At 39.1% G+C, this 21,421-nt stretch overlaps 1 protein-coding gene across 8 annotated transcripts in view; it reads right to left on the bottom strand.

Moving 5' to 3' along the window:
* Positions 1-219: 219 nt before the first annotated feature.
* Positions 220-21,421, bottom strand: part of ITGB6 (integrin subunit beta 6) — a 127,128-nt gene continuing 105,926 nt past the window's right edge. For 7 of the 8 annotated variants that reach the window (XM_073883502.1, XM_073883504.1, XM_073883503.1 and 4 more), the window contains 4 exons: positions 19,553-19,650; positions 13,657-13,776; positions 8,315-8,481; positions 220-2,385 (listed from right to left, as the gene is read on the bottom strand). In XM_073883502.1, the coding sequence (XP_073739603.1) occupies positions 2,287-2,385; positions 8,315-8,481; positions 13,657-13,776; positions 19,553-19,650 (484 nt within the window). In that variant the 3' untranslated portion in view covers positions 220-2,286. The remainder of the gene's footprint in view (positions 2,386-8,314; positions 8,482-13,656; positions 13,777-19,552; positions 19,651-21,421) is intronic. The other variant, XM_073883511.1, reaches the window with a different exon arrangement.

Below are 21,421 nucleotides of genomic sequence, written 5' to 3'. Positions count from 1 at the left end.
GTGATGTGGGTGTTGTAACCATTCAGCAAACTGTAGCCGGTTCCCTGCTGTCTCCTGCCTTTGGTGGCTGCCTCTTTCTGTTCTTCTTGGCCCCAGAATGAGACCAGCAAGCTGGTCAGAGCAGGTCACAGGGATCCGGAAATCCAAGAAGAGGGTTTTATACCAAGTAAATAAAAGGAATTATCATCCATCTAAGGTTCATTGTTTAAATTACCATGTTTATTTATGTCAACATAAAATACAGTGAAACAACTTACAAAAAACCCATTTATCTTCATGTAATATAACTCTTCAGTGAACAGAAGTACTACTGTTAATGTTTTGGCCTTTTCAAGGTCCAGCCTTGGGTCAAAACGGTATTCAAGGAAATAGCAGATTCTTCCCTACCTTCCCCAATATACACACAAAGGAAACTCATATTTTCTAGAATCCCATTCTAGTAATAATAAAAAAATATCATGTGTAGAGGTGAATACCACTGTTGTGTCATTACTATCGCAACTTCCTTGTTGCTGTAGATTTTCCCCAGACCCGGGGCTTCAGTCAGGAACACAGGGCGTACCTCTGCCATTCAGGTGTCTAACGTGATTGTTTAGTAATTCTTTTAGTATAGCTGTGTATTCCCCAAGTGTCTGATTTACCTGAGTTACTTAGAAATAAGAAAAGAAATAAGTCTCCAAGTGATCAAATGTGTACAGATCTATACGGTAGAATTGAAGAAACTTATCCATTGAGTTGGCACAGATTACCTGTGCCAACTCAATGGATACATTTGAAACCTCCATTACATAATGAACTATTCACCTAGTAAAATGTTTCACACTACAATTTACTCAAAGGTAATAAACACTGCACCAAAGTACAAGACCTCACCTCTGCTCCAGTAGTTTAATTGCTATTTTTGTCTCGGGACATTTTCAAACAAATGATAGTTACCACTTAACCAACCAAATCTTTCCATCATTTCATGGACAAAAGACTTACTCTCATACTGTGGAGAGAAGAAATAGCTTGGAGCTGGAAGATTAGATTCTGGACCAGTTCTTCTACTCACTCTCTGAGGCTTAGCTTCCTTTTCAAATAAGAGGACAGTGCTCTGTGAAGCCGTACTAATAGGAAATAATATTCTACAGAGTCCATCTCCTCAATCAACCTATGGATCCTTAATTATCCACATGTAGTTTGCAAGTAAAATCTTACTTTTTAAAGTAAATACATGAATGCATATTGGCCATATTGCACATGAAATGTGCAAGTTAGGTTATATAAATGGAAACATAGAGATAGAAAGCCTATTACTCCTGAGAGACTGTACTCTTGATGTGTTTGCTTTAAAACCATTTAAAATGTTATTCTGTTTAACCCATGTTCCTTTTGCATTACTGGAGCTTTTTTTTTTTTATTAAACTATTTAACCACTTAAAGTAATTTTTAACAAGAAATTAAAACTTTCATATGACATTCCCAGGGTTTAGACGACTATGAAACTAAGTAAAATGGATTGAGAAATATGGGAGAAGTAGTGGTTTGAAAACTCAGGGTCAGGAGGGAAACTGAGTGTAGAAATTTCTTCTTCAGGTAATTAAAAATAATCTAAATAATAGACTAGCTATTTTGCCTTTACTGGTAACTTTCTAATTTATTTTTTTAACTTTCTAATTTAGAAATTACTTCTTCTTCTTATAAAATACTTATTTGTGTACCTGACTTTTAGGTACATGCAAATCCACAGAAATTATTAACACTTACTACATTTGGGACATCTTTAGAAGAATTGCATCCTCTCAGTTGAAGTAAAAGTCAGTATCTCATTTCTCATAGATTTTTAAAAGAATCCACCTTTAGGAAAGGGCAGATTTACTAAAAGTTTAGAATTAATTCGCAAGTGCGATTATTAATGTGAGCATACGGACTTTGTGACTTCGCTGAGACAAAGACTTCAGGTAGCTATATCCCTGCAACAAATGAGATTCTAATCTCAAACATTTTTCAAATGCAAATCAGGCCCCCATGTGTCATTTTGATGATTTTTTGAGGCATTAATACAACAGAGTTAGTATTCCTCAATGATCCCCAAAGTCACCCCTTTGCTAAAGATATTTCTCTCCCTGATTATTTTGAACCTGCCAACACAGTCTCTAACCTTATACAGACAATGACTGATGTCCAAATGACCTATTATTATCTTAAACCAACCTCATTTTGAAGCAACAAAAAAAGAAAAATTAAATAGTGCATTAACATTTCATATCAGTAAAGCAGACTTCTTTCATGCATGAAGTAGTTCTATCCATCTGTGGAAAGGTCCATCTTTTGTTTTTCCTTGTGTTTATAGGTTACATTTTTAAAGGTACTGGTGGAGCCTCTGTAGAGTGGATTGGTTCCCTAAAAAAAAAAAAAAAAAAAAGGTTTGAGTGAAACTTTGTACCTATTATAACATGGTTTTACTTTATTTAAATAATTTCATTGTCCATTACAAACTAGAAGAGAGTCAGGCTCAAGCTTGGAAGCTATTTGAATAATTTTGATTAATCATACTCTTAGCATTTTAAAATTTATACATCTCCATTTAATTTTTTAGTATGTAGAACCAGTGCCTTATATGGAGCATAAAAATCTTACCCTGTTTGGAAACACACTAAATTATGGATAGAAAACAAGACTTTGGCTGTTTTGTTCACTGCGGTTTTACCAGAGTTGAAAGAAGTGCCTAGCCAACAGCAGGCACTCAGTATTTACTGAATGAATAGAATGAACCAATAGGTGGCCCCAAAATGAAATATAAAGTAAAAAACATAAAAAAATGGGAAAAGTGAACTTGTAGAAGCAAACAAAGATGAATGACATAGTATCTGCCTTTAAGAGATGTGTTGCTGGTGGGAGGCATCACACAAGGGCACCAATAATCTTGCTAAAATGAGATCAAAATTCAGGAGAAACACCTAGCTGCTTGGGAGAAGCAAGGAAAGATCCCTAGGACAGTTAACACTGTTCTGGATGGTAAAAGAATGTGGTGGCATTCGCTTACTAGAGAATAGCAGTGTGTGGAGCACAGAGTCATGAGGCACAAGTGTGTGGGCCACAGGGCTCAGGAAGATGTACAGGTTCCAAGGTGGGTTGGGCAAGATGGCATTGCCTTGGGGGTAGTGTAGAGGATTTGTGCCATTGTCTGGATAATTCAGCTGTGCTCCTCAGGTTGTAGATGTGTTTCTAGGAGCCATCACCAGGACAAGAAGGATCAAGTCTCTGTAGGTATTTAAAGAAACAACAAGCTTGATCCTCCAATATCTCTCCTTTGGCTGAATTGCTCCAGGCAGGCTCAAGATGTCTGGGTAAAGAGCAGTTTCTTCCCTTCCACTTTCCAAGGTTGACCACACAGGTGTTGATGTCAGACAGCCGGGTTTCAAACCCAGCCCCACCACATGACCTACTTAAACAGTTCCAAATCGTGGTGTCCTCACCCACAGGAGGCATTACCAAAGTGCCTACCTCATCCATGAAATAACATACTCTTTAGCACAGACCCCGGTACATATCGAGTGCTCAGTAAGTGCTGCCTCTTCTTAGTAGTTCTTATTTATACCTCTTCTTCACATTTGGAATGTCCTTTTCTTTAAGTTTTGGAGGGGGTTAGAAAGATATTTTCCCCCAGAGCTTTCACACTCAACATTTCTTTTTTTTTTATGTTATGTTAATCACCATACATCACATCATTAGTTTTTGATGTAGTGTTCCATGATTCATTGTTTGCATATAACACCCAGTGCTCCATGCAGAACGTGCCCTCTCTAATACCCATCACCAGGCTAACCCATCATTTCTAAGCCCACTTCTGCTTGTGTATGAAGTCTAGGTACCACCAGGTACCTTCCAAATTACTAAATCTTGTATTTGGTCTCCTTATCTCATGAATTGTAGAGATGGCAGCAAGTTCTAGACATAGATTTCAAAACTGCAATTGTATTTGCTTTCCCAGTACATGTCTCTCAGTTCTTGAAAGAACTGAATGAACTGAAAAACATTCCTGGGCATCTTCCCCACTTGTCACTCTTGGATTTGCCGCAGTATCTTTATTGTGAGGAAGAATCACACCTGTGCCTGCTTCTGTGTTGCCCAGAGCCAGTGGCCTGGCCTCTGACTGAGTAACATGTTACCTTTGTTCATGTGCCTTCAGACAGAGATGCTATCTCAGTAATGAGGGCAAACAGAAAAGAGATTCCTTGGTGGTGGGTGATGAGTGAAGGCCAGGTCACCATACTGCTTCTACTCCCGAAGTCAACCTGGATAATTCTGAGGACCCTCCAGTCCTTATTTAGTCCTGCTGCCATAAGAACTTGGAACTTGGAGAGTGAAGGGCAAACTGATGTGGTCTTAGATGCAGGTGGAGTCTCATTTGGAAACAAAAATCATGTATGAATTCTATAAAGTTAAAAAAAAAACTACAAGCTATTAAATTTAAGTTGGTTACAGAAAAAATACTCAATTGAAGAGGAAAAATGGCAAAAATAAGTGCAGGTTGGGGATGACAAGTGAAGCATTGTCTTGAAGGAAGAGGGAGACTTATGGAAGAGAAAAAAATACTCTGAAAGAGTAAACGGGCTGTGAGCAGGGCCAGCTTAGATCTTCATAGGACCAGGAACACTTTTTTGGCCCCTTCCCATATCATGTCAAACATTAAAATGCAGGGCATCTAGGTGGCTCAGTCAGTTGAGTGTCCACCTCCTGGTTTCAGCTCAGGTCAAGATCTCAGGGTTCTGAGATCGAGCCCCGCGTTGGGCTCTAAGCTCAGCACAGAGTCTGCTTGGGATTCTCTCCCCTCTCTGCCCCTCTCCTCATGCTGTCTCTCTCTCTCTCTCTCTCAAATAAATATGTAAATAAGCATATTAAAATACACCCACGTTCTACACTAAGTATAATTTATATGCACTATAAAGGAGGTGACTTAAGTTGCAACTGACATGATGTTATTTTGTAGACATTTAGTTGAATATTAATTTTGATTGTGCAGTTTTCGTTCTGTATTTTGAAGCAACTTTATTCAGATCTATAATATTTGGGGGCATCTCTTGCAAAGCTAGTTGTAGGGCCTGGGCATGCTAATAGGGGGTGATGAATGAAGCAGACCATAGTAGGAGGGTAAGGTGGGACTTTAAGGGTGGAGAAAGAGCACCTATATATTGCTGGGAGGCAGTTGTGTTTCCTGCCCTCAGCTGATGATCAAAACTCAGGAGACTAAGCTCAAAGCAGGTTTTGTTGGCAGGAAAAAGTGTGGCAATGTCTAGTACTGCCTCCTCTAGTGCCATGTGGTGGGGGGGCAACTTCTCGCAGAGGATTTCCAGCTGAGACACAGGCTTGGATCTCCATTTCAGATGAGTCTGAGCTCTTTCCCTATTTAGACAAGTTTCAGTTTCCCCCACTGATCTGAGGTGACCAGGCTGATTTCCCCAGGAGTCCGGGGGTGCTAATTTAGGCTGTAAATTTTGTAAATGCAATGGCAGATTTTTTGGAGCTTGAAAAAGTGGTAATAAGAAAGCTCTCTGTCATGACCCACGGTTCTCTTAATGATTGCCTAACTGCCAAATGCAGACCTGATTTGCTTAGCACAGTACAAAATCAATCCATGACTGTAAGAAATGTCAGACTGAACATTTTTTGCCTCTAGTTAATGACTTGTCATCCTAGAAAAAAATGTCTAATCAAAGATGAATTTAAATATCTTTCCTTTGTGTTTTCATAAAGAATATGGATGGGGAGGTTATTTTAAAAGTATAATAAAAGGTAACCTTTCTTTATGGCTGTGATGAAATGTTTCAAGAGGCAAGAAACAAAGCTCTTTCTTGTCCTGAGCTCTGTCACCTTTGGAGTCCAATGGAGGTCTATGGGTCAGTAGACCCAACTACCCTTACCAACTCTGGAGGTCCCCGGGGTGTGAAGACCAGTCAAATTCAGTTCTTCAAGAAGAAACAGGTTTTTAGATAAAAAATGGAATCAAATTGAGGACCCCAAAAATGGATGCACCGAGTAACATTTTTTTCAATAGTATATATTAGTGAAATTTGAGTTGAATTATTTGAATTAAACCTCTTTTGCATCCAAGTGAATAATTATTACCCAGTTATTATCTAGTCAAGAACATCAAATATTTATTATTCAAGGAAACTCAATATAACAAGGGAGTAATATTTTTCATTTATGATTTTATCTGTTTAATGCGTATTTTTGTTCCATTTTAGATGAAGAAACAGTAAAATTCAGCATTTGAATTTCAGTCATGTTCTACATCCTGAGGGAAAACAATGCATGTTTTGGGGAATTTAACTGTTAATTAAAATGTTATTTTAAAGATATTAATCATTTGTCAGTATTCCCGCTTTTGTATGAGAACATTAAAATGTGCTGGTTAGTAGATACACATCACATCATTGCCCAAGTACTTGTTTGCAGAATACCTGCTTATTATTTCTAGGAGGGTCAAGGCTATGCTTGGAAGAGGCTGCAATTAGGTTTTCAGCTCCACCATGGACCAGTCGTTTGGGAAGTGTCTTAACCTCTCTAGCCTCAGTTTCCTTACATTGAAAATGGGATTATTCAGACTACTTCACAGGACTGGCATTGTTCAACCAACTACTGCCACGTGGTTCTTTGTGCCAACTTAACCATATTCTTTTGCCTGATTGCCCTTTTTGACTATTGCCAGGCATTTGCTTGGCAGCTGGCGAGAGTTAAAAACATCTAGGCCAGGGGATCTGGTGAAGTCAACTGACCCAACACTTTAGCCTCATAATGCTATGTTCTAAGCCACCAAACTAACCTATCAGGTTACATTTGACCTTGTAGGTATGGATATATTATATCTTCATTGCAAATCCAAATTTACTTTCCTAAAGGGTTTTATTTAATTATGAAAAATTCATACATACACAAGAGGAAAGCTGTATAACAAACCTCTCTAGACCCATCACCCAGATTCAACAATTATCAAGATTTTGCCACACTCGCTTCCCTATCCCCCTCTCTTTTGGCTGAAATTTTTCAAAGCAAACCTAATCTTCATTTCCTTTCATTCCAAAATATGGATTTTTCTAGCAAAGTCATCATGCCATTATCTTATCTAACCAAATTAATCATAATTCCTTGCCATCATTCTAATACCCAGTCTATATTATTCTTCTTCCAGTTGTCCAAGAAACGTTCAAATCAGAATCAAAACAAGATCCATGCATTGAATTTCCTTGTTGCATCTAAAGGCATTTTTAATAGGAAGATGAAGTAGATGAAAATTTTCATTGTCCATTGTCCTGCACCATATGTTAGGGGTTACTTCAAAATAACTGCACAAGGTCTAGACATTCCTCATCAAGATAAACTTATCCAAAACAGAAATTCCATTTGCTTTAAGAATTGAAGATATCACTATATACTCAGAGAAAAAAGTGTTAACATGAGTTTATTTGGGCAGATGAACCCAAAGGAACATGGTGTTTTCCTGTATTTTCTCCAGTGAAATCACCCTTTTTCGAACCAGCAATGTAAGATAATGGCTATTAGAGAGCTGGGCACACCATTAGAGATAGAAAGATGAAATTAAAACCATGAAATTGTTTCTATGGCCCTCTAGAAATGTAATTATCTGTCCTGTGGAAAAGAAACACAGAAAATTGGAGTCCTGTTTTGTGTTTGTCTACTGTGAAGAGGAGACACATGAATTATATCTATTGAGTACACATATTTAAAGGTTGACACTTTTTAGGTATTTTTCAGGTAGCTGTTTAAAATTTGTTATTCAGAAGAACTAACTAGATGGCATTTAAAGTCTTCTCAACTTGGCAATGTAACCTATTATAAGTAATGAGTATTTCTATGAAAATTGACACGAACTGCTATACTACTCATGAACATTATTTCATTGGCTATAATACAACTGATTTATGGATGTGTTTAGATACAGCACCTATGCTTTATCAAATGGGGCCTGAATGATCTTCCTGGTGATGAAGATTAAATGTATTTCCTTGATGTCCCTAAGCAGCTATATAAGGAGTTTCATGAGACTCTCAAGAGTGGGAGAAATCCCCACTACGCTGAGAGACAAATGCATGCTCTGAGCACTATCTAGGTCCCAGATAATGGACAGAGGTTCCTTTGTCCTCAAAGCAGAAAATAAATCCATAGCTGTTAGGGACATAGTGAGAGGGGTAGGGAAAGAACATGACATTCTTATTCTCTATTATAGAGCAGAAGAAATCTGACATCTATCTCTTCCACAAGTCACTTTCTCCCCTGGACAAGGAATAGCCCCTAGGGGTTTACATACCGTTTGCCACTTGGCCTTCGACCGTTCTGCTTCAAATTTGGCAACTTCTTTACGATCATGAAATGACACCAGCAGCTTCCAGATGCACAGTAGGACGATCCCAATGAGAAGAATAGCCAGTGAAACCCCCAACATAATCATGGGAATATTTGGGAGCTTTGGACAGTCTGTGGAAACAAAGAAAATTATATTAAGAAGATGGTATAATTGGGGTGTCTGGATGGCTCAGTTGGTTGAGCATCCAGCTCTGGGTCTTAGCTCAGGTCTTGATTTCAGGGTCGTGAGTTCAAGCCCCGGGGCTCCCAGCATGGAGCCTTAAAAACTTAACTTAAAAAAAAAAAAAGAAGATGGTATGATTAATCTTGTGATGTAGAGAAAATATTTCTCATTAAATTTTCCAACCTTATTTTTTTTCCAGTAGAAGGAAAATAGTAACATGTTTTATTTTGCTGAAGTAAAAAAAAATGAGTTACTTGTTGAAGGATAGCCCTATTCCTACAAAAGAGAACAAAAGTTAGAGTTTGGTTATTTAAGGCAAATGGATATATACTTGAATGGCTGACTCAAAAAGAGTTAGAATCCAAGAATGAGGATTAATACACATGGAATATAGAAAGGACCATGAAAAAGACTGCAGTTTAATGACTAAAAACGGTCTCTTCTGGGTACATGATAGAATAGAAATGAAATGTGTGTATGTGTGCTCATTCACACACACGATATTACTTTTTAATGGATTTCCTTGAAACATGAACTGTCTAGGAGATTATATTCAAACTTATATAAAACCTACCCTCCTAAGAAGTTTACTACTTGCTGCTTTTTTTTTTTTTTATAGACAGAACACAATGATGGCTTTTAGTTTTATTTTAACATTAATGCAGTGTTCTGGTGTCCTGGAAAGTTGGGACTGGGGTCCCCCCCAGTGGGTTCAAGTCCCATCTGATATATAGTAGCTGTCTGATATACAACAGGTCCCATGATCTCTCTGAGCCCCAGGATCCTCAACCATTAAACAAAGATGTGGGACTTCAGCATTCCTTTAACTTCCTAAGGATAAGACTGAGCTCAGGTGCTCATGCTTATTAAACTCACAGCTTCCTAGATCCTTCCCCAGAGATTCTGCTTCAGTGGGTCTTAGATGGAGCCACAGATTTTTTTATTATTAACAGTATCCCAAGGGATCCTTACCTTCAGGGAAGTTTGGGAAACTAGATGTTCTGTATAGTCCTTTCAAATTGAACATTCTATGAAATGTTATTTTGACTCTATTGATATTAATATAATTTCACAATTATACAGTGCCTTCCCTCACTGACAGCAGAATGACTAATAAATCTTGCAATATGCCTGGGAGATGATACATTTCTTAATGAAACATTATAATTAAGTTCTCCCCTTTCTTTCATGAGGAAAAAAATCCCACATGAAAATTATCATTAAATATCTGCCTCCCTCTGCAAGAAGTAAGGTAAATCTGTGGTATCTGGGGAGGAAATGAATCATGCTTAGTTTATCCTAACTCTTATTGCTTTTAGATATTTAATAAGGAGAGTTATATACACAGGACTAGTCATGCTGCTTTCAAGGTAAGGATCTATAACTGATCTGAATTTGAGCAGGACTAATGACCCCACAACAGCATGATGGCTGGCCTCACACACTTTTGTTCTTTGGATTAAAAAAGCCATGTAAGGGGATTATGCAGAAATAAGTAAAGGAACTAATGAAGTAGTTACTGTAGTATGAAGATCTAAAGACTGTTTCCAGCATAACAAATGAACCATGGCTGCTTCTAAGAGGTTAGCAACAGTCCTGCAAAAAAGTAGCAGGCGTGTGTCAGTGAGAATATATACTGGCTACATCTTTGACTACAAAATGTCTGGGGTGGGGCGTAGCATGTTCTTGCGGAAAGCAAAATGAAGCCTGCTAAGACCCTGCAGCCAGAATGTGAATTAGGAGGGCTCTCCCATAGAGAATAAATAAAGGAGGAACAGGCAGGCATGGCCTGGCAGAGATCATTTTTTTAGAACTTGGAGTCATTATACATTTATACATTGAGAATACATTATACGTTGCGATAGTCTACAGTTCTCAAGAAAAGATTTTGGCCCAAGTACCAGAGCAGGTATTACACAATAGAAATGCCCACTGTTTATACTCTCTTTAGTATTTCCTGAGACGCTCAGACTGAAGACATGTTTCTAGGTGGGAGAAGAGGGCCGTCGTCATGTTGCCTGTGGAGTCCTGGCCAGGGCCAGCTAGTTCTCAGGTCCTGAGGCCCTGAGCTGCCAATCCGCCAGCTCTGTCACGGGCGGCTATGGAGCGCAGAAATGTGACTTTTCTGAATTAGGTTGTGTGGTAAGTATGAAATACATATTGACTGTGAAGACTTAGTATGGAAAAAAACGAAGCATCTCAATAATTTCTCTGTTGATCATATGCTAAATAACAATATTTTAGATAGAAGGGATTGAATAAAACGTTACTAAAATCCATTTCACCAGATTTTTACTTTTTAGTGGGGTTACTAGAAAATTGAAAATTACATATGTGGTTTGCATAATAACATGTCTATCGCTGCTGATCGAACATGTTTCCGGGAGCCAGGCATTCATCACGATCCGACAGCCAGTGGGAGGCAGTATAGCGCAGTGGTTAAAAGCACAGGCTCCAAGCCCGCCGGGCAGCTTTCCCCGGCCAGCACTGGCACTTAATTACTGCCACAACTAACACAGTTTGTAACTTCTTTTTGCCTCAATTTCCTTATCTGTAAAATGGAAATAATAGCAATACTGGCTTTACGTGGTTGTTATATGGAGGGTGCTAAAAGAATTAATGCATGTAAAACATATAGAATGATACCTGGCATATGGCATTAGTAAGGGCTCAATAAATGAAAGCTACTACTACTACTACCACTATTATTATTACAACTATACTCTTCCTCCTTTTCTATCCTTAGGACTTCAAGGTCCTGGAACCTCCACTTTGGGACCTGTGGTATAATATCCACACCTACACACCTGCCAGGAAACCTCCCGACTGTCATTCCTTGACTCTGGCTCTAACTAATGTGGCTCTTCTCCTCTGAAAACTCTTCCAGGTGTAAGAAAAAAGACGAGCAAAGCTCTCCCTACAACCACACACATCCTGATGGTGACTGTTCACTTGGTTTCTTTTGAAGTTGGTTTGTAGGACCGTGGAAATCCTTAGCCTTCACTTCTTCCTATCCTGGAGTCTGATGGGCTGCCCTGGGATTCTCTGGTCTTAGCGCTCTGAGAAGGGCCTACAGATTCCAGGACAGGCTCTGTCTTCAGGGCCCCTGGAAGCTTGGGGCCTACCTAGGAACAGGAGTATTTGCCAGGGAGAAGCATCCTTGTAACTGTCAGCTGACTCCTCGGGAAGGTAATTTTCCCCTCCCTTTTCCCTACTACAGAAGCATAGAGAGAATAAAAAGCCCTAATAAAAAGTCATCAGGGAGTCTGAGTGCTTTCAGAAGGATGGCCTGTTTATGTGCCACTCAGATTGTATGGAAGCATCAAAACATACAAACAAAAAACAACCAATAGTTCAGTAACAAGGAGGCCCTTATCAGCTAAAAGCATGTTTCTCTCTCTCATGCACACACACACAAAAATAAAAATAAAAAAAGTAAAAACAACCAGATGCAAAAGCCCCTGAATTAAGAACAGTTCTGGAAGTTCATTTTTGTTGTTTGGAACTCATTTTTCCAATGGAATCAGTATCAAAATATGTGGTATTTTTCTAATCATATTTTCTTGGTTGGTTTATAATGTCTTGCACTTACTTTTTGGTTACTTTGGTATTGCTTTGGTTTTTACACTCTTTAGTGATGGCAGTTTGATACTCCTCGCTTTAAATTCAGAACTTAATATTTTATTGGCACATTGATAAGCAAGCACACACAACAAAACACATCTCCCTGCTAGCCTGCCCTTGCTGCTATTGTCTGGGGCAGAACCAGGCTCCAAGCTTTTTGGGGGAGGAGGAGGAGGTTGCTGACAGCATCTGGAGAGATCTGATTTAATGCAGCTGTCATTTCTGCCAGAAAGATTTAGGAACACATCATTAATTGAAGACAGAAAAGAGGCACCTGTGAATATCTAAGAACACAGCCAGGGAGGTCTTTGAAGCTATCTGTAGCAGAGTAGTAGTAAAATGCAAAGTCCTTGGGGCGCCTGGGTGGCTCAGTCGGTTAAGTGTCTGCCTTCGGCTCAGGTCATGATCTCAGGGTCCTGGGTTCCAGCAGGCTTCCTGCTCAGCAGGGAGTGCTGAGGATGCACAGGATGCAGGGGGTGCCTGGGTGGCTCAGTTGTTTAGTGTCTGCATTTGGCTCAGGTCATGATCCCAGGGTCCTGGGATCGAGCCCCACATCGGGCTCCCTGCTCAGCGGGAAGTCTGCTTCTCCCTCTCCCACTACCCCTGCCTGTGTTCCCTCTCTCGCTGTGTCTCTCCCTGTCAAATAAATAAAATCTTAAAAAAAAAAAAAAAGGATGCACAGGATGCAGGCATTTTAACAAGCTCCCCAGGTGAGTCTGATACTAAAATTTAAAACTTCTCAACAAAAGTACATTTTCCACTATTTTCTTTCCTACCTAATATAAATTTCTCTCCCTCCTTCACTAAAGATGAGATTTTTATTTGAGAGCTTCCCAAGTCCCAAGCAAACTCCATGAGTTGGTATGGATGAAAACCCACAGAAGCAATGGACTCTTTGTATGTATAGATCACTTCCTTCCTCACCTGCTCCTTCGTGTCTTTTTTGACTCAATGACCCATTACTGTAGGTTATGAACAGGCACGTGTTTTATATGCATTATTCTATTTAATCCCTGGGTCAACCCTTAGAAGAAGGTACTATTATTTTTCCCATTTTACAGATGAGGAAATAGAGACTCAGAGGCAAGTATCTTCCAGAATGCCAAGCAGCTATTAAGAGGCAGAAGCAGGATTTGAGCCAAGGTTTGCTTGATGCAAATCTCATTCTTTTAGACTGTTATGCTCCCCACTGCTAGCCTTTCCTAAAGATATACCTTCTGCTTATATTGGATTTAATCAGCCCATCTTTCTATAAACCATCAGCCAGCTTTTAAGGTGATGTGTGGTACAAATATATCTTGTTATGTGGGTTAAGGAAGAGACATTCGAACACATCAAACCTTTCAACAGGTATATTTCAATCACTGGGAAAGTAGAAGCACTCTATCAAAGTTCTGGAAACGTCTTTCCTGGAAAGCTACCTCAAATATCTTTCTGGTCGTTTCCTCCTCTCCCATGTACTATCACTTACCATTGACAATGGAAGGCATGCCACCCACCTTTCTCACTGATGCTGTGAATGATGCTTTTCCCTTCATTATCTGTAGTTATTAGGAATGTAATAAGACATTCATTTTCTCCTTGCAGAGAACAGGGAACAGAACCATCCTTTGAAAAATCTGCAGATAAAGGAGTCATTCATTAGATTAAATGAGATTCCAAATGAGATTATTTTTAAAGCAAGGTAGTATTGAGTTTTAATATGCAAATAGGAATTTTCAACACTGCAGAAAAGGAATAGAAAAGACATAGGATTTTTCCCACCCCCTGAAGTTTTAGTTTCTACTTATGTTCCAGAAGAACAATTCCAGGTGTGGTCAATCAGGACTGACCATCAAATGCACTTATGAAACTGATGAGGGGCAGGATTTCAATAGAGTGAAAGTACTTGAAGGCAGGTATGCCTAGTTGTTTTAGGAATAGAATGGCCCTGATTGTGGTAATGAGGGGGCTGTATGTTCCTCTTGGCTGAGAGCATCTGGGAGGAAGCCTAGATTACATTTCAGAAAAAGACTACACAGCCCAAACTGATACTGATACTTCTCAGGGGGCCTTTCCCACAGTCAAGATTGCTGGCCATGTATTGTCACAACAGTAAATATCAATTAATATCAGGAAATGGACATTGAAGTATTATGTACTCAGGGACTAGGAGGATGAAAGTAAACCTCAGATTAAAAGGAACCCAGTTGACAGTTGGCCTACCATTCAGTATAGCCCCTTTGTTAATTAAAAAACAAACAATCCAGTTTTCCTCCGATCTTTTTCAAGTAGAAATGTTTTCTTATTGAGCTTATTCAAGAGACAGAAAATGAATGTCACTACAGGAATCGAAAATATAGTAAAATGGTCAATCTGAGACGTTAATACTATTTATCAGAAGTTTTAGCGGCCTGGTACCTATGCCAGAATTATGTAGCATTTTCCAAATTAAAAAAAAAAAAAAACTTGCTTAAAATTCTCCTATCTTCTAAGTTGGAGACTTTGTAATGATACTGTTACACTTTTTCTGGAAACCAAATTGTTTTTCAGAAACCTATAACTAGAACAACTATTTGCTTTTAACCTAAAATTTTGACATATGATCCAATATTAGCGTATTATGACACAGTGGGTCAGACTGTTGAAACTGGGACTGTCCTAGATAATCTTGGACATACTCTTGCTAGACCGATAACTTTTCTCGTTAGCTTAAAAATAAAACAGTTTTAATAAAACAGAATGTATATGTGCTCCTTTGATTCTAACAAAGAAAAAGTAAATAATATGCTATTTTTTGTTCAACAATGCCATAGCCACAGAAAGAAAAATGTTAAATTTGTTTTTTTTTTTTTTTTGCATTTAATTTATAAGATAAAAACCACATGTCAGGGTCTGTGAGAAGGATGTCTGTACTATCTATGAGAAAAGGGACTAGTAAAACATTTCACATTTTGGATAGGCTTTCAGATGATAGATTTAAGTGAAGAAATTGCTTTTGAATCCATTAGAAGCATCTATTTACCTAGGACTATTAGGAAATCTAATTCTAAATCATTCTCATTTGGTCATTCTGAAATGTTTAGGATCATCTAAATCACCTGGGATTTTTTTTTCCAATAAAGATTCCAGGGACCCTCCTGGGTATCCGATTTGAGAGGGCAGTGGTATGCACAGGAGCTTGTATTTTAGTGAGGTGTTTAATAGTATTTTTAATAAGGTGATCAGATTATGACATCCAGGAACCTCTGGGCAACAGTTGATTAGTGATATTTGTGTTATTTCATGTGTTATGTCATGCAATAACACTGTATATATAACTCATACTTTGGTCATTTTTTAGCTGGTCTTTACCACATGTCCTCCTACCACACTGCTCCAATTAACTAGGATTCATGACGTCTTGGAGAATAATGCCTTTTCTTGTTGGAGAGATTCCACCCACCCCCGGCCATGACAGTGCACACCCACTCTGTTCCTCTCAAGCTTACTTACTGGAACATTTTATTCTCAGGTAGAAAATACACAAATAGCTTATAACACTCCTTTCAGTAATATTAACCCTGCTTTTTTATTTTCTTTTAAATAGCTACACTGAAGTACAGAGAGGCTTAATTTACTTCACCAGGATTATTTAAGTTTTCATGAAACTGTTAATATGACCTTTGAGTCATGACCTTCCTTCTTGCTTTAATTACTTCACCACTCCTTTCCATGACTGTTATGCTCTAGATTTAGCCAGTTTTGTCTTGTTTGGGTATTAAAATGGTATTATTGAATGTGCAATGAAAGGGTCCAGCTTGGGCTGGAGATTTGCGTACTGAGCTGCTAAGGTTTTCTTTTGTTGTTCATTAAGGAATGGACCTTTCTTTTTTACCCTCCTTTATGAGTGCCAGCAATGCTTCCCTAGAATAATATGATGAAAATAAGATCTCAGGCAGTCCATGAAATTATACTTAGAAAAGGAAGAAATGTGAGAAGGGGGGGGGTGGTGAGAAGCCAGCATCTAGGAAGGTCCAGGAAGGATACAGAAATATAAACTATGTGCATGCACCACTGAGTTAAGACAACTATACATTTAAAGATCTGTGCTCTGGGGATGAGTCAGGAGTTCTCAGGGGAACAGTTTCCCAAGGAAAAGAAAGGGTTCTGTGGTCAAGTAAGTTTGGGAATCCTTCCTTACTCTAATTCTTCCTTTTGCCTCTCCTGAAAATTCACAATGCACATTTAATGTAATGTGCATAATTTTTCAGGAGTCCTGTGAAATAAACAAAAAGCTTAGCTTCCCAATTCCCAAACTGATATGGCCATCTAGCACTTTCAGAACTAGTGTCCCATGGAAAACACTCTGAGCAACAATGTTCTGAGTACATGAATGTTGGGGTAAATTAAAAAGTGACTTTCAGCAAAATGGAATGAGTGAAGTTAAACCACATGTCTTTAGAGATGCTCATGCAAGTCTCCACAGCAGTTGAGGAATAATGTCTTTGGATTATAAAGTTATGCTATTTTACTTTACTCTCCATGTCCTTGTTGGGGGAAGGATGAGCTGATAAAAGCCCCTATGCAAGAGCAAATATGTGGTGACAATTTCAAGGTGATGTGATCAATGTCATAACTGGGTGAGTAACTTGAAATAGAACTTATAAAAATCCTCATTGGAGCTGGAGTGGTGGGCGGTGGGAGGGATGGGGTGGCTGGGTGATAAACATTGGGGAGGGTATGTGCTATGGTTGAGTGCTGTGAATTGTGCAAGACTGTTGAATCACAGATCTGTACTTCTGAAACAAATAATGCAATATATGTTAAGAAAAAAAAAAAGAAGATAGCAGGAGGGGAAGAATGAAGGGGAGTAAGTCGGAGGGGGAGATGAACCATGAGAGACGATGGACTCTGAAAAACAAACTGAGGGTTCTAGAGGGGAGGGGGGTGGGGGGATGGGTTAGCCCGGTGATGGGTATTAAAGAGGGCACATTCTGCGTGGAGCACTGGGTGTTATGCACAAACAATGAATCATGGAACACTACATCAAAAACTAATGATGTAATGTATGGTGATTAACATAACAATAAAAAATAAAAAGAATCCTCATTGGAAAAGTGATTTTTTAATTCATAGGCTGACAAATATATTTTTTCTCTCAAATTCAACAAGGTTAGTGCTTTAAATGGTATTAGGAATCCAGTTATTATTTTCAGTTTCTCAGAAATAGTTGTATTCCCCTGTTTTGAAGATAATTTACCCAGTTAACACAAAAAGAATAATGCAAGGGGCGCCTGGGTGGCTCAGTCAGTTAAGCATCTGCCTTCGGCTCAGGTCATGATCCAGGAGTCCTGAGATAGAGCCCCATATCGTGCTCCCTGCTCCACAGGAAGCTGCTTCTCCCTCTGCCTTTGCCTCTCCCCCTGCTCATGCTCTCTCTTTCTCTGTATCTCTGTGTCTCAAATGAATAAATAAAATCTTAAAAAAAATTATGCAAATATTTTGAATGCCCCTTGAAACCTAGTATTCCTCTCAAATCCAAACATTTATGATAATCTATTCAGAAAACTATGTATTTAACTATAGTAACTCTCTGTTCAGGACTTACCATGTTTCCAAGGTTTACTCTTTTTCCCCCCTCAGCACATTGGTTTCCCATGCTGCCTGTGAATGGAGTTCTAGTCATTTGCAGGACATTTTCTGCAATTTTTAGCCATTTCTTAGAAACACTTGGTAAATATCTCAAGTGTTTGCCGTGAAATGAAGCCCGAGGATATGCACTGACTTTGAGCTAGTTACTAATGTGGCCAGTCCACAAATGATACTTTCCTCAGTGATTTTACCGCATCCTGCTTTCAGTATTAGTGTAAGGTACACACCATCTTGCCCAATTTATGGTTATTTGGCATATCTATCTTTAGTCACCAGAAAGGCACAACCAATGGGTCTTATGAGCACTAATCATGTTCCTCCATATGGGGTTATTCAACTGTGCACAGTCAGAAATCTCAATTTTGAAACAATGTACATGATTTTCAAAACAATATAAATGCCACTAACTTATTTCACTTCAGAAATGGATTAATTTCTCTATTCTATTTCTGTCTCTTCAAGACACACATCCTAGAGTGTCATACATTGTCTTGATTATTGCACTTTGCCTGAGATACGTCTTGGTCGCTTCTCTAATGCGTGTAGAGCAGTAGGTCCACCGGAGCTGCCTGAGAATGCAGAGTTTGGGACGCTGGAAAAACAAATCCCCCTAGATTGTCCCTTGAGGAGGAGCTAGTCATCTTCTTCACAAATTATTTTTTAAGTGGGCTTCCCAGCCAAAATACAACTGATTTAAATATTTGAGATGATATTTTGCCATTAAAAAGAATCCGAGTTTAAGTCATTAAATTTTAAAATGACGGTGAAAGAAAGCAAGAGCCGGGTCTGCTTAGCAGTTAAAGGTCACAGGCCCTTCTTGTATTTGGGGGGTGAGCAACGGGGAATTAAGGGTGGTCATGTAACACCCGTGTTTGGAAAGTTGGGAGTAAAAACACACGTAAAGGAGTGGAGGGAAAATGGCCAATAACCAGAAACTGCCTGGTGTCTCAGGCCTGCTCTCTGGAAACCCCTCTTACACTTCACCTTGTCCTATCTTGAAATAAGGCAATAGGATGATAGAGGATGATTTCAGTTTTAGGGGTTAACATTTAGCTATTTTTAAAATTTTCTTCTTGGGACGCCTGGGTGGCTCATTCAGTTAAGCATCTGCCTTCTGCTCAGGTCATGATCCCAGGGTTCTGGGATCAACCCCCATATTGGACTCCTTGCTCAGCAGGGAGCCTGCTTCTCCCTCTGCCTGCCACTCCCCCTGCTTGTGCTCTCTCTCTCTCACTCTCTGATAAATAAATAAATAAAATAAAATTTTTTTTCTTTTTTAATTAAAAAATAGCATTCCGGAGTTCTCCACAATTGCATTTGTTAAGCAAAGGTGAGCTTGCCAACAGAGCAGAAGTCAAATAGAATAGCTATGACTTTAAATTGTTCGTATCCCAAACCATCACGTTTTTAGTCTTATGGGATGCATTTACTCTTAAAAACTAATGTTGAGGGGCACCTGGGTGGCTCAGTCGTTAAGCGTCTGCCTTCGGCTCAGGTCATGATCCCAGGGTCCTGGAATCGAGCCCCGCATCGGGTTCCCTGCTCGGCGGGAAGCCTGCTTCTCCCTCTCCCACTCCCCCTGCTTGTGTTCCTTCTCTTGCTGTGTCTCTCTCTGTCAAATAAATAAATAAAATCTTTAAAAAACAAAACAAAACAAAAAAAACTAATGTTGAACTAGTGCCCTGGTTCAAATGAGGTCGAGCTACTGAAAAGCCCTTCACAGAGTTTCTGCTTCTCAAGAACAATATAAAGAAAAAGAAAGCAATTTAAGACCAGTCTAACCTTCTGCTTCACTGATGGTTGCACCAGCTAGTTTGCATTTGTCAACACATTCTTCTCCGGCCTGGCCATCTGCAGACAGGTGGCATTCAATGCAGCTCCTGTGAACATTATTCAGTAGACTTTATCAGTTCATGTTGGTGGAAAACAGATATGCAGCTGGGATACTGCTTTAATGCTGTTACTGTGATTCGTGCTATAAGAGTGGCTCATAAAGGACGTTGCCTTTTGTTACTTTCAGAAAGATATTTGGGTGATGTTCAAGAGGAAATTGCTTTATTCTGATTCCCCTTAGTAATCAGTGTTTTGTGAGCCAGGCTTGATAATAGTTACTATCCTCAATTATTTATAATGATTGCTTCCGATGGGTTAAATAACAAACAAAATAACCCCAAGAGTAAGACACACTTATTTTGGTATTTGATTTAATTTTTTGGTTCATTTTACCTTCTCATGAGAAAGGTGTATGCTCCTAAAATATGATCAGTGACCAAAGTTTGAATTTCTTAACAGAAATGGGTCTGTATTTTAACAAGAATTCTAAGATTTCATACATGCCATGAATGACTATGTTAAAGATTCACTTGTCTGTAACTATTTTGAATGAGTCTAAGCTGTATAGGGGTATTTTCAAAAGCTGAGGTTACATCTTGGATCCTCATTCATGCAGGGTTTTTTAATAAATGATTGCTACTTACAGAAAGTGTATTTCCAAAAACATAGCCAGGGAATTAAGCTTCTCTAGTGATGTCTACACAGCAAAGTAAAACTCAGACTCTGAATTAATCTTGTGCTGAAAATCACTTTACAACCAGATTCTGCTTGGAGTAACCCCAAACAGCAAAATTTTCTTATGTATCATCCTGCCTCCTATCATCCTGCCTCTTTTCCCCAGGCCATGCAAATGTATACTCTTTTAAGTGCTGGAAACATCCCGCCGCCCCCCCCCCATGCTCCGCCTCCAGGCTTCCACCAATCTCAGCTGAAAGCGCCCTACCCTAGGCAAGCCTTCCCTGACCCTCACCGGTTAGTGGTCTTGCAGTGGAAGCCTCTGTGTTCCTTTGTAGGAAGGGCTGAGGAGGCGAACTCTATGTGGGAGTGGGGATAGAAGTCTTGGCTGGAAATTGCCTTTGCATTGCAAGTATACTGCATTTATCTAGGTTATATATTTACTTAGAGTGGCTTTGCAGGGGACTGCTGGACACTGCGGAAACCCTTAAAACCTCTACCCCCTCGTGCATCTCATTGATGTCTGCCCAAGCTAGTGTCATAGCCCTGCCATACGGGTCCACAGCACCCTCTATATCCCTTATTGTAGCTGTCAGCTCAGATATCATTATAATTACTTTAAATAATGTCTGTTTTTCCCACTAGATTCTTAGCACCTGTAATGGCAGGAACTGTAACTATTTCAGTCATCACTATATGCCCTTGGCCTAACAGGATTTCTGGTGAACAGTAGGTACTTAATATCTATTTGATAAATGAATGTATGAATGAATAAGTGGAAGAATGGATTCATCTCAAAGCTAACATAAACACCAAGGAGATTACCTGATTCCTCAAATTCAAACTACCTTGACTGTTAACTTCATATTTTATAAGCCACATTTTAAATTGAGTCATGTTTACAAAGAAGATTGAATAGATAAATAATGGAAGAAACATCCTGGAAGGACATTTTACATTTAATTCCATTCAAGTAAGTCTAACCATGTCCCCACACTTCTCTTGGCGTATGTCCAGGCACAGCGACAGAGAAATTTTGACACCTGAATGGTGAGGAACCACTGAGTGAATATTGATTTTCTTACTTTGTTTACACTGGAAATGCAAATGTCACCATGTTGGGTATAGAGTTAATGAAACTGC

Source organism: Callorhinus ursinus, unplaced genomic scaffold (assembly GCF_003265705.2).
Source record: "Callorhinus ursinus isolate GAN/ISIS: 27379988/994484 unplaced genomic scaffold, GSC_fseal_2.0 scaffold2, whole genome shotgun sequence".
NCBI classification, from domain to species: Eukaryota; Metazoa; Chordata; class Mammalia; order Carnivora; family Otariidae; genus Callorhinus; species Callorhinus ursinus.
This window is presented reverse-complemented; position numbering and strand designations above follow the sequence as displayed.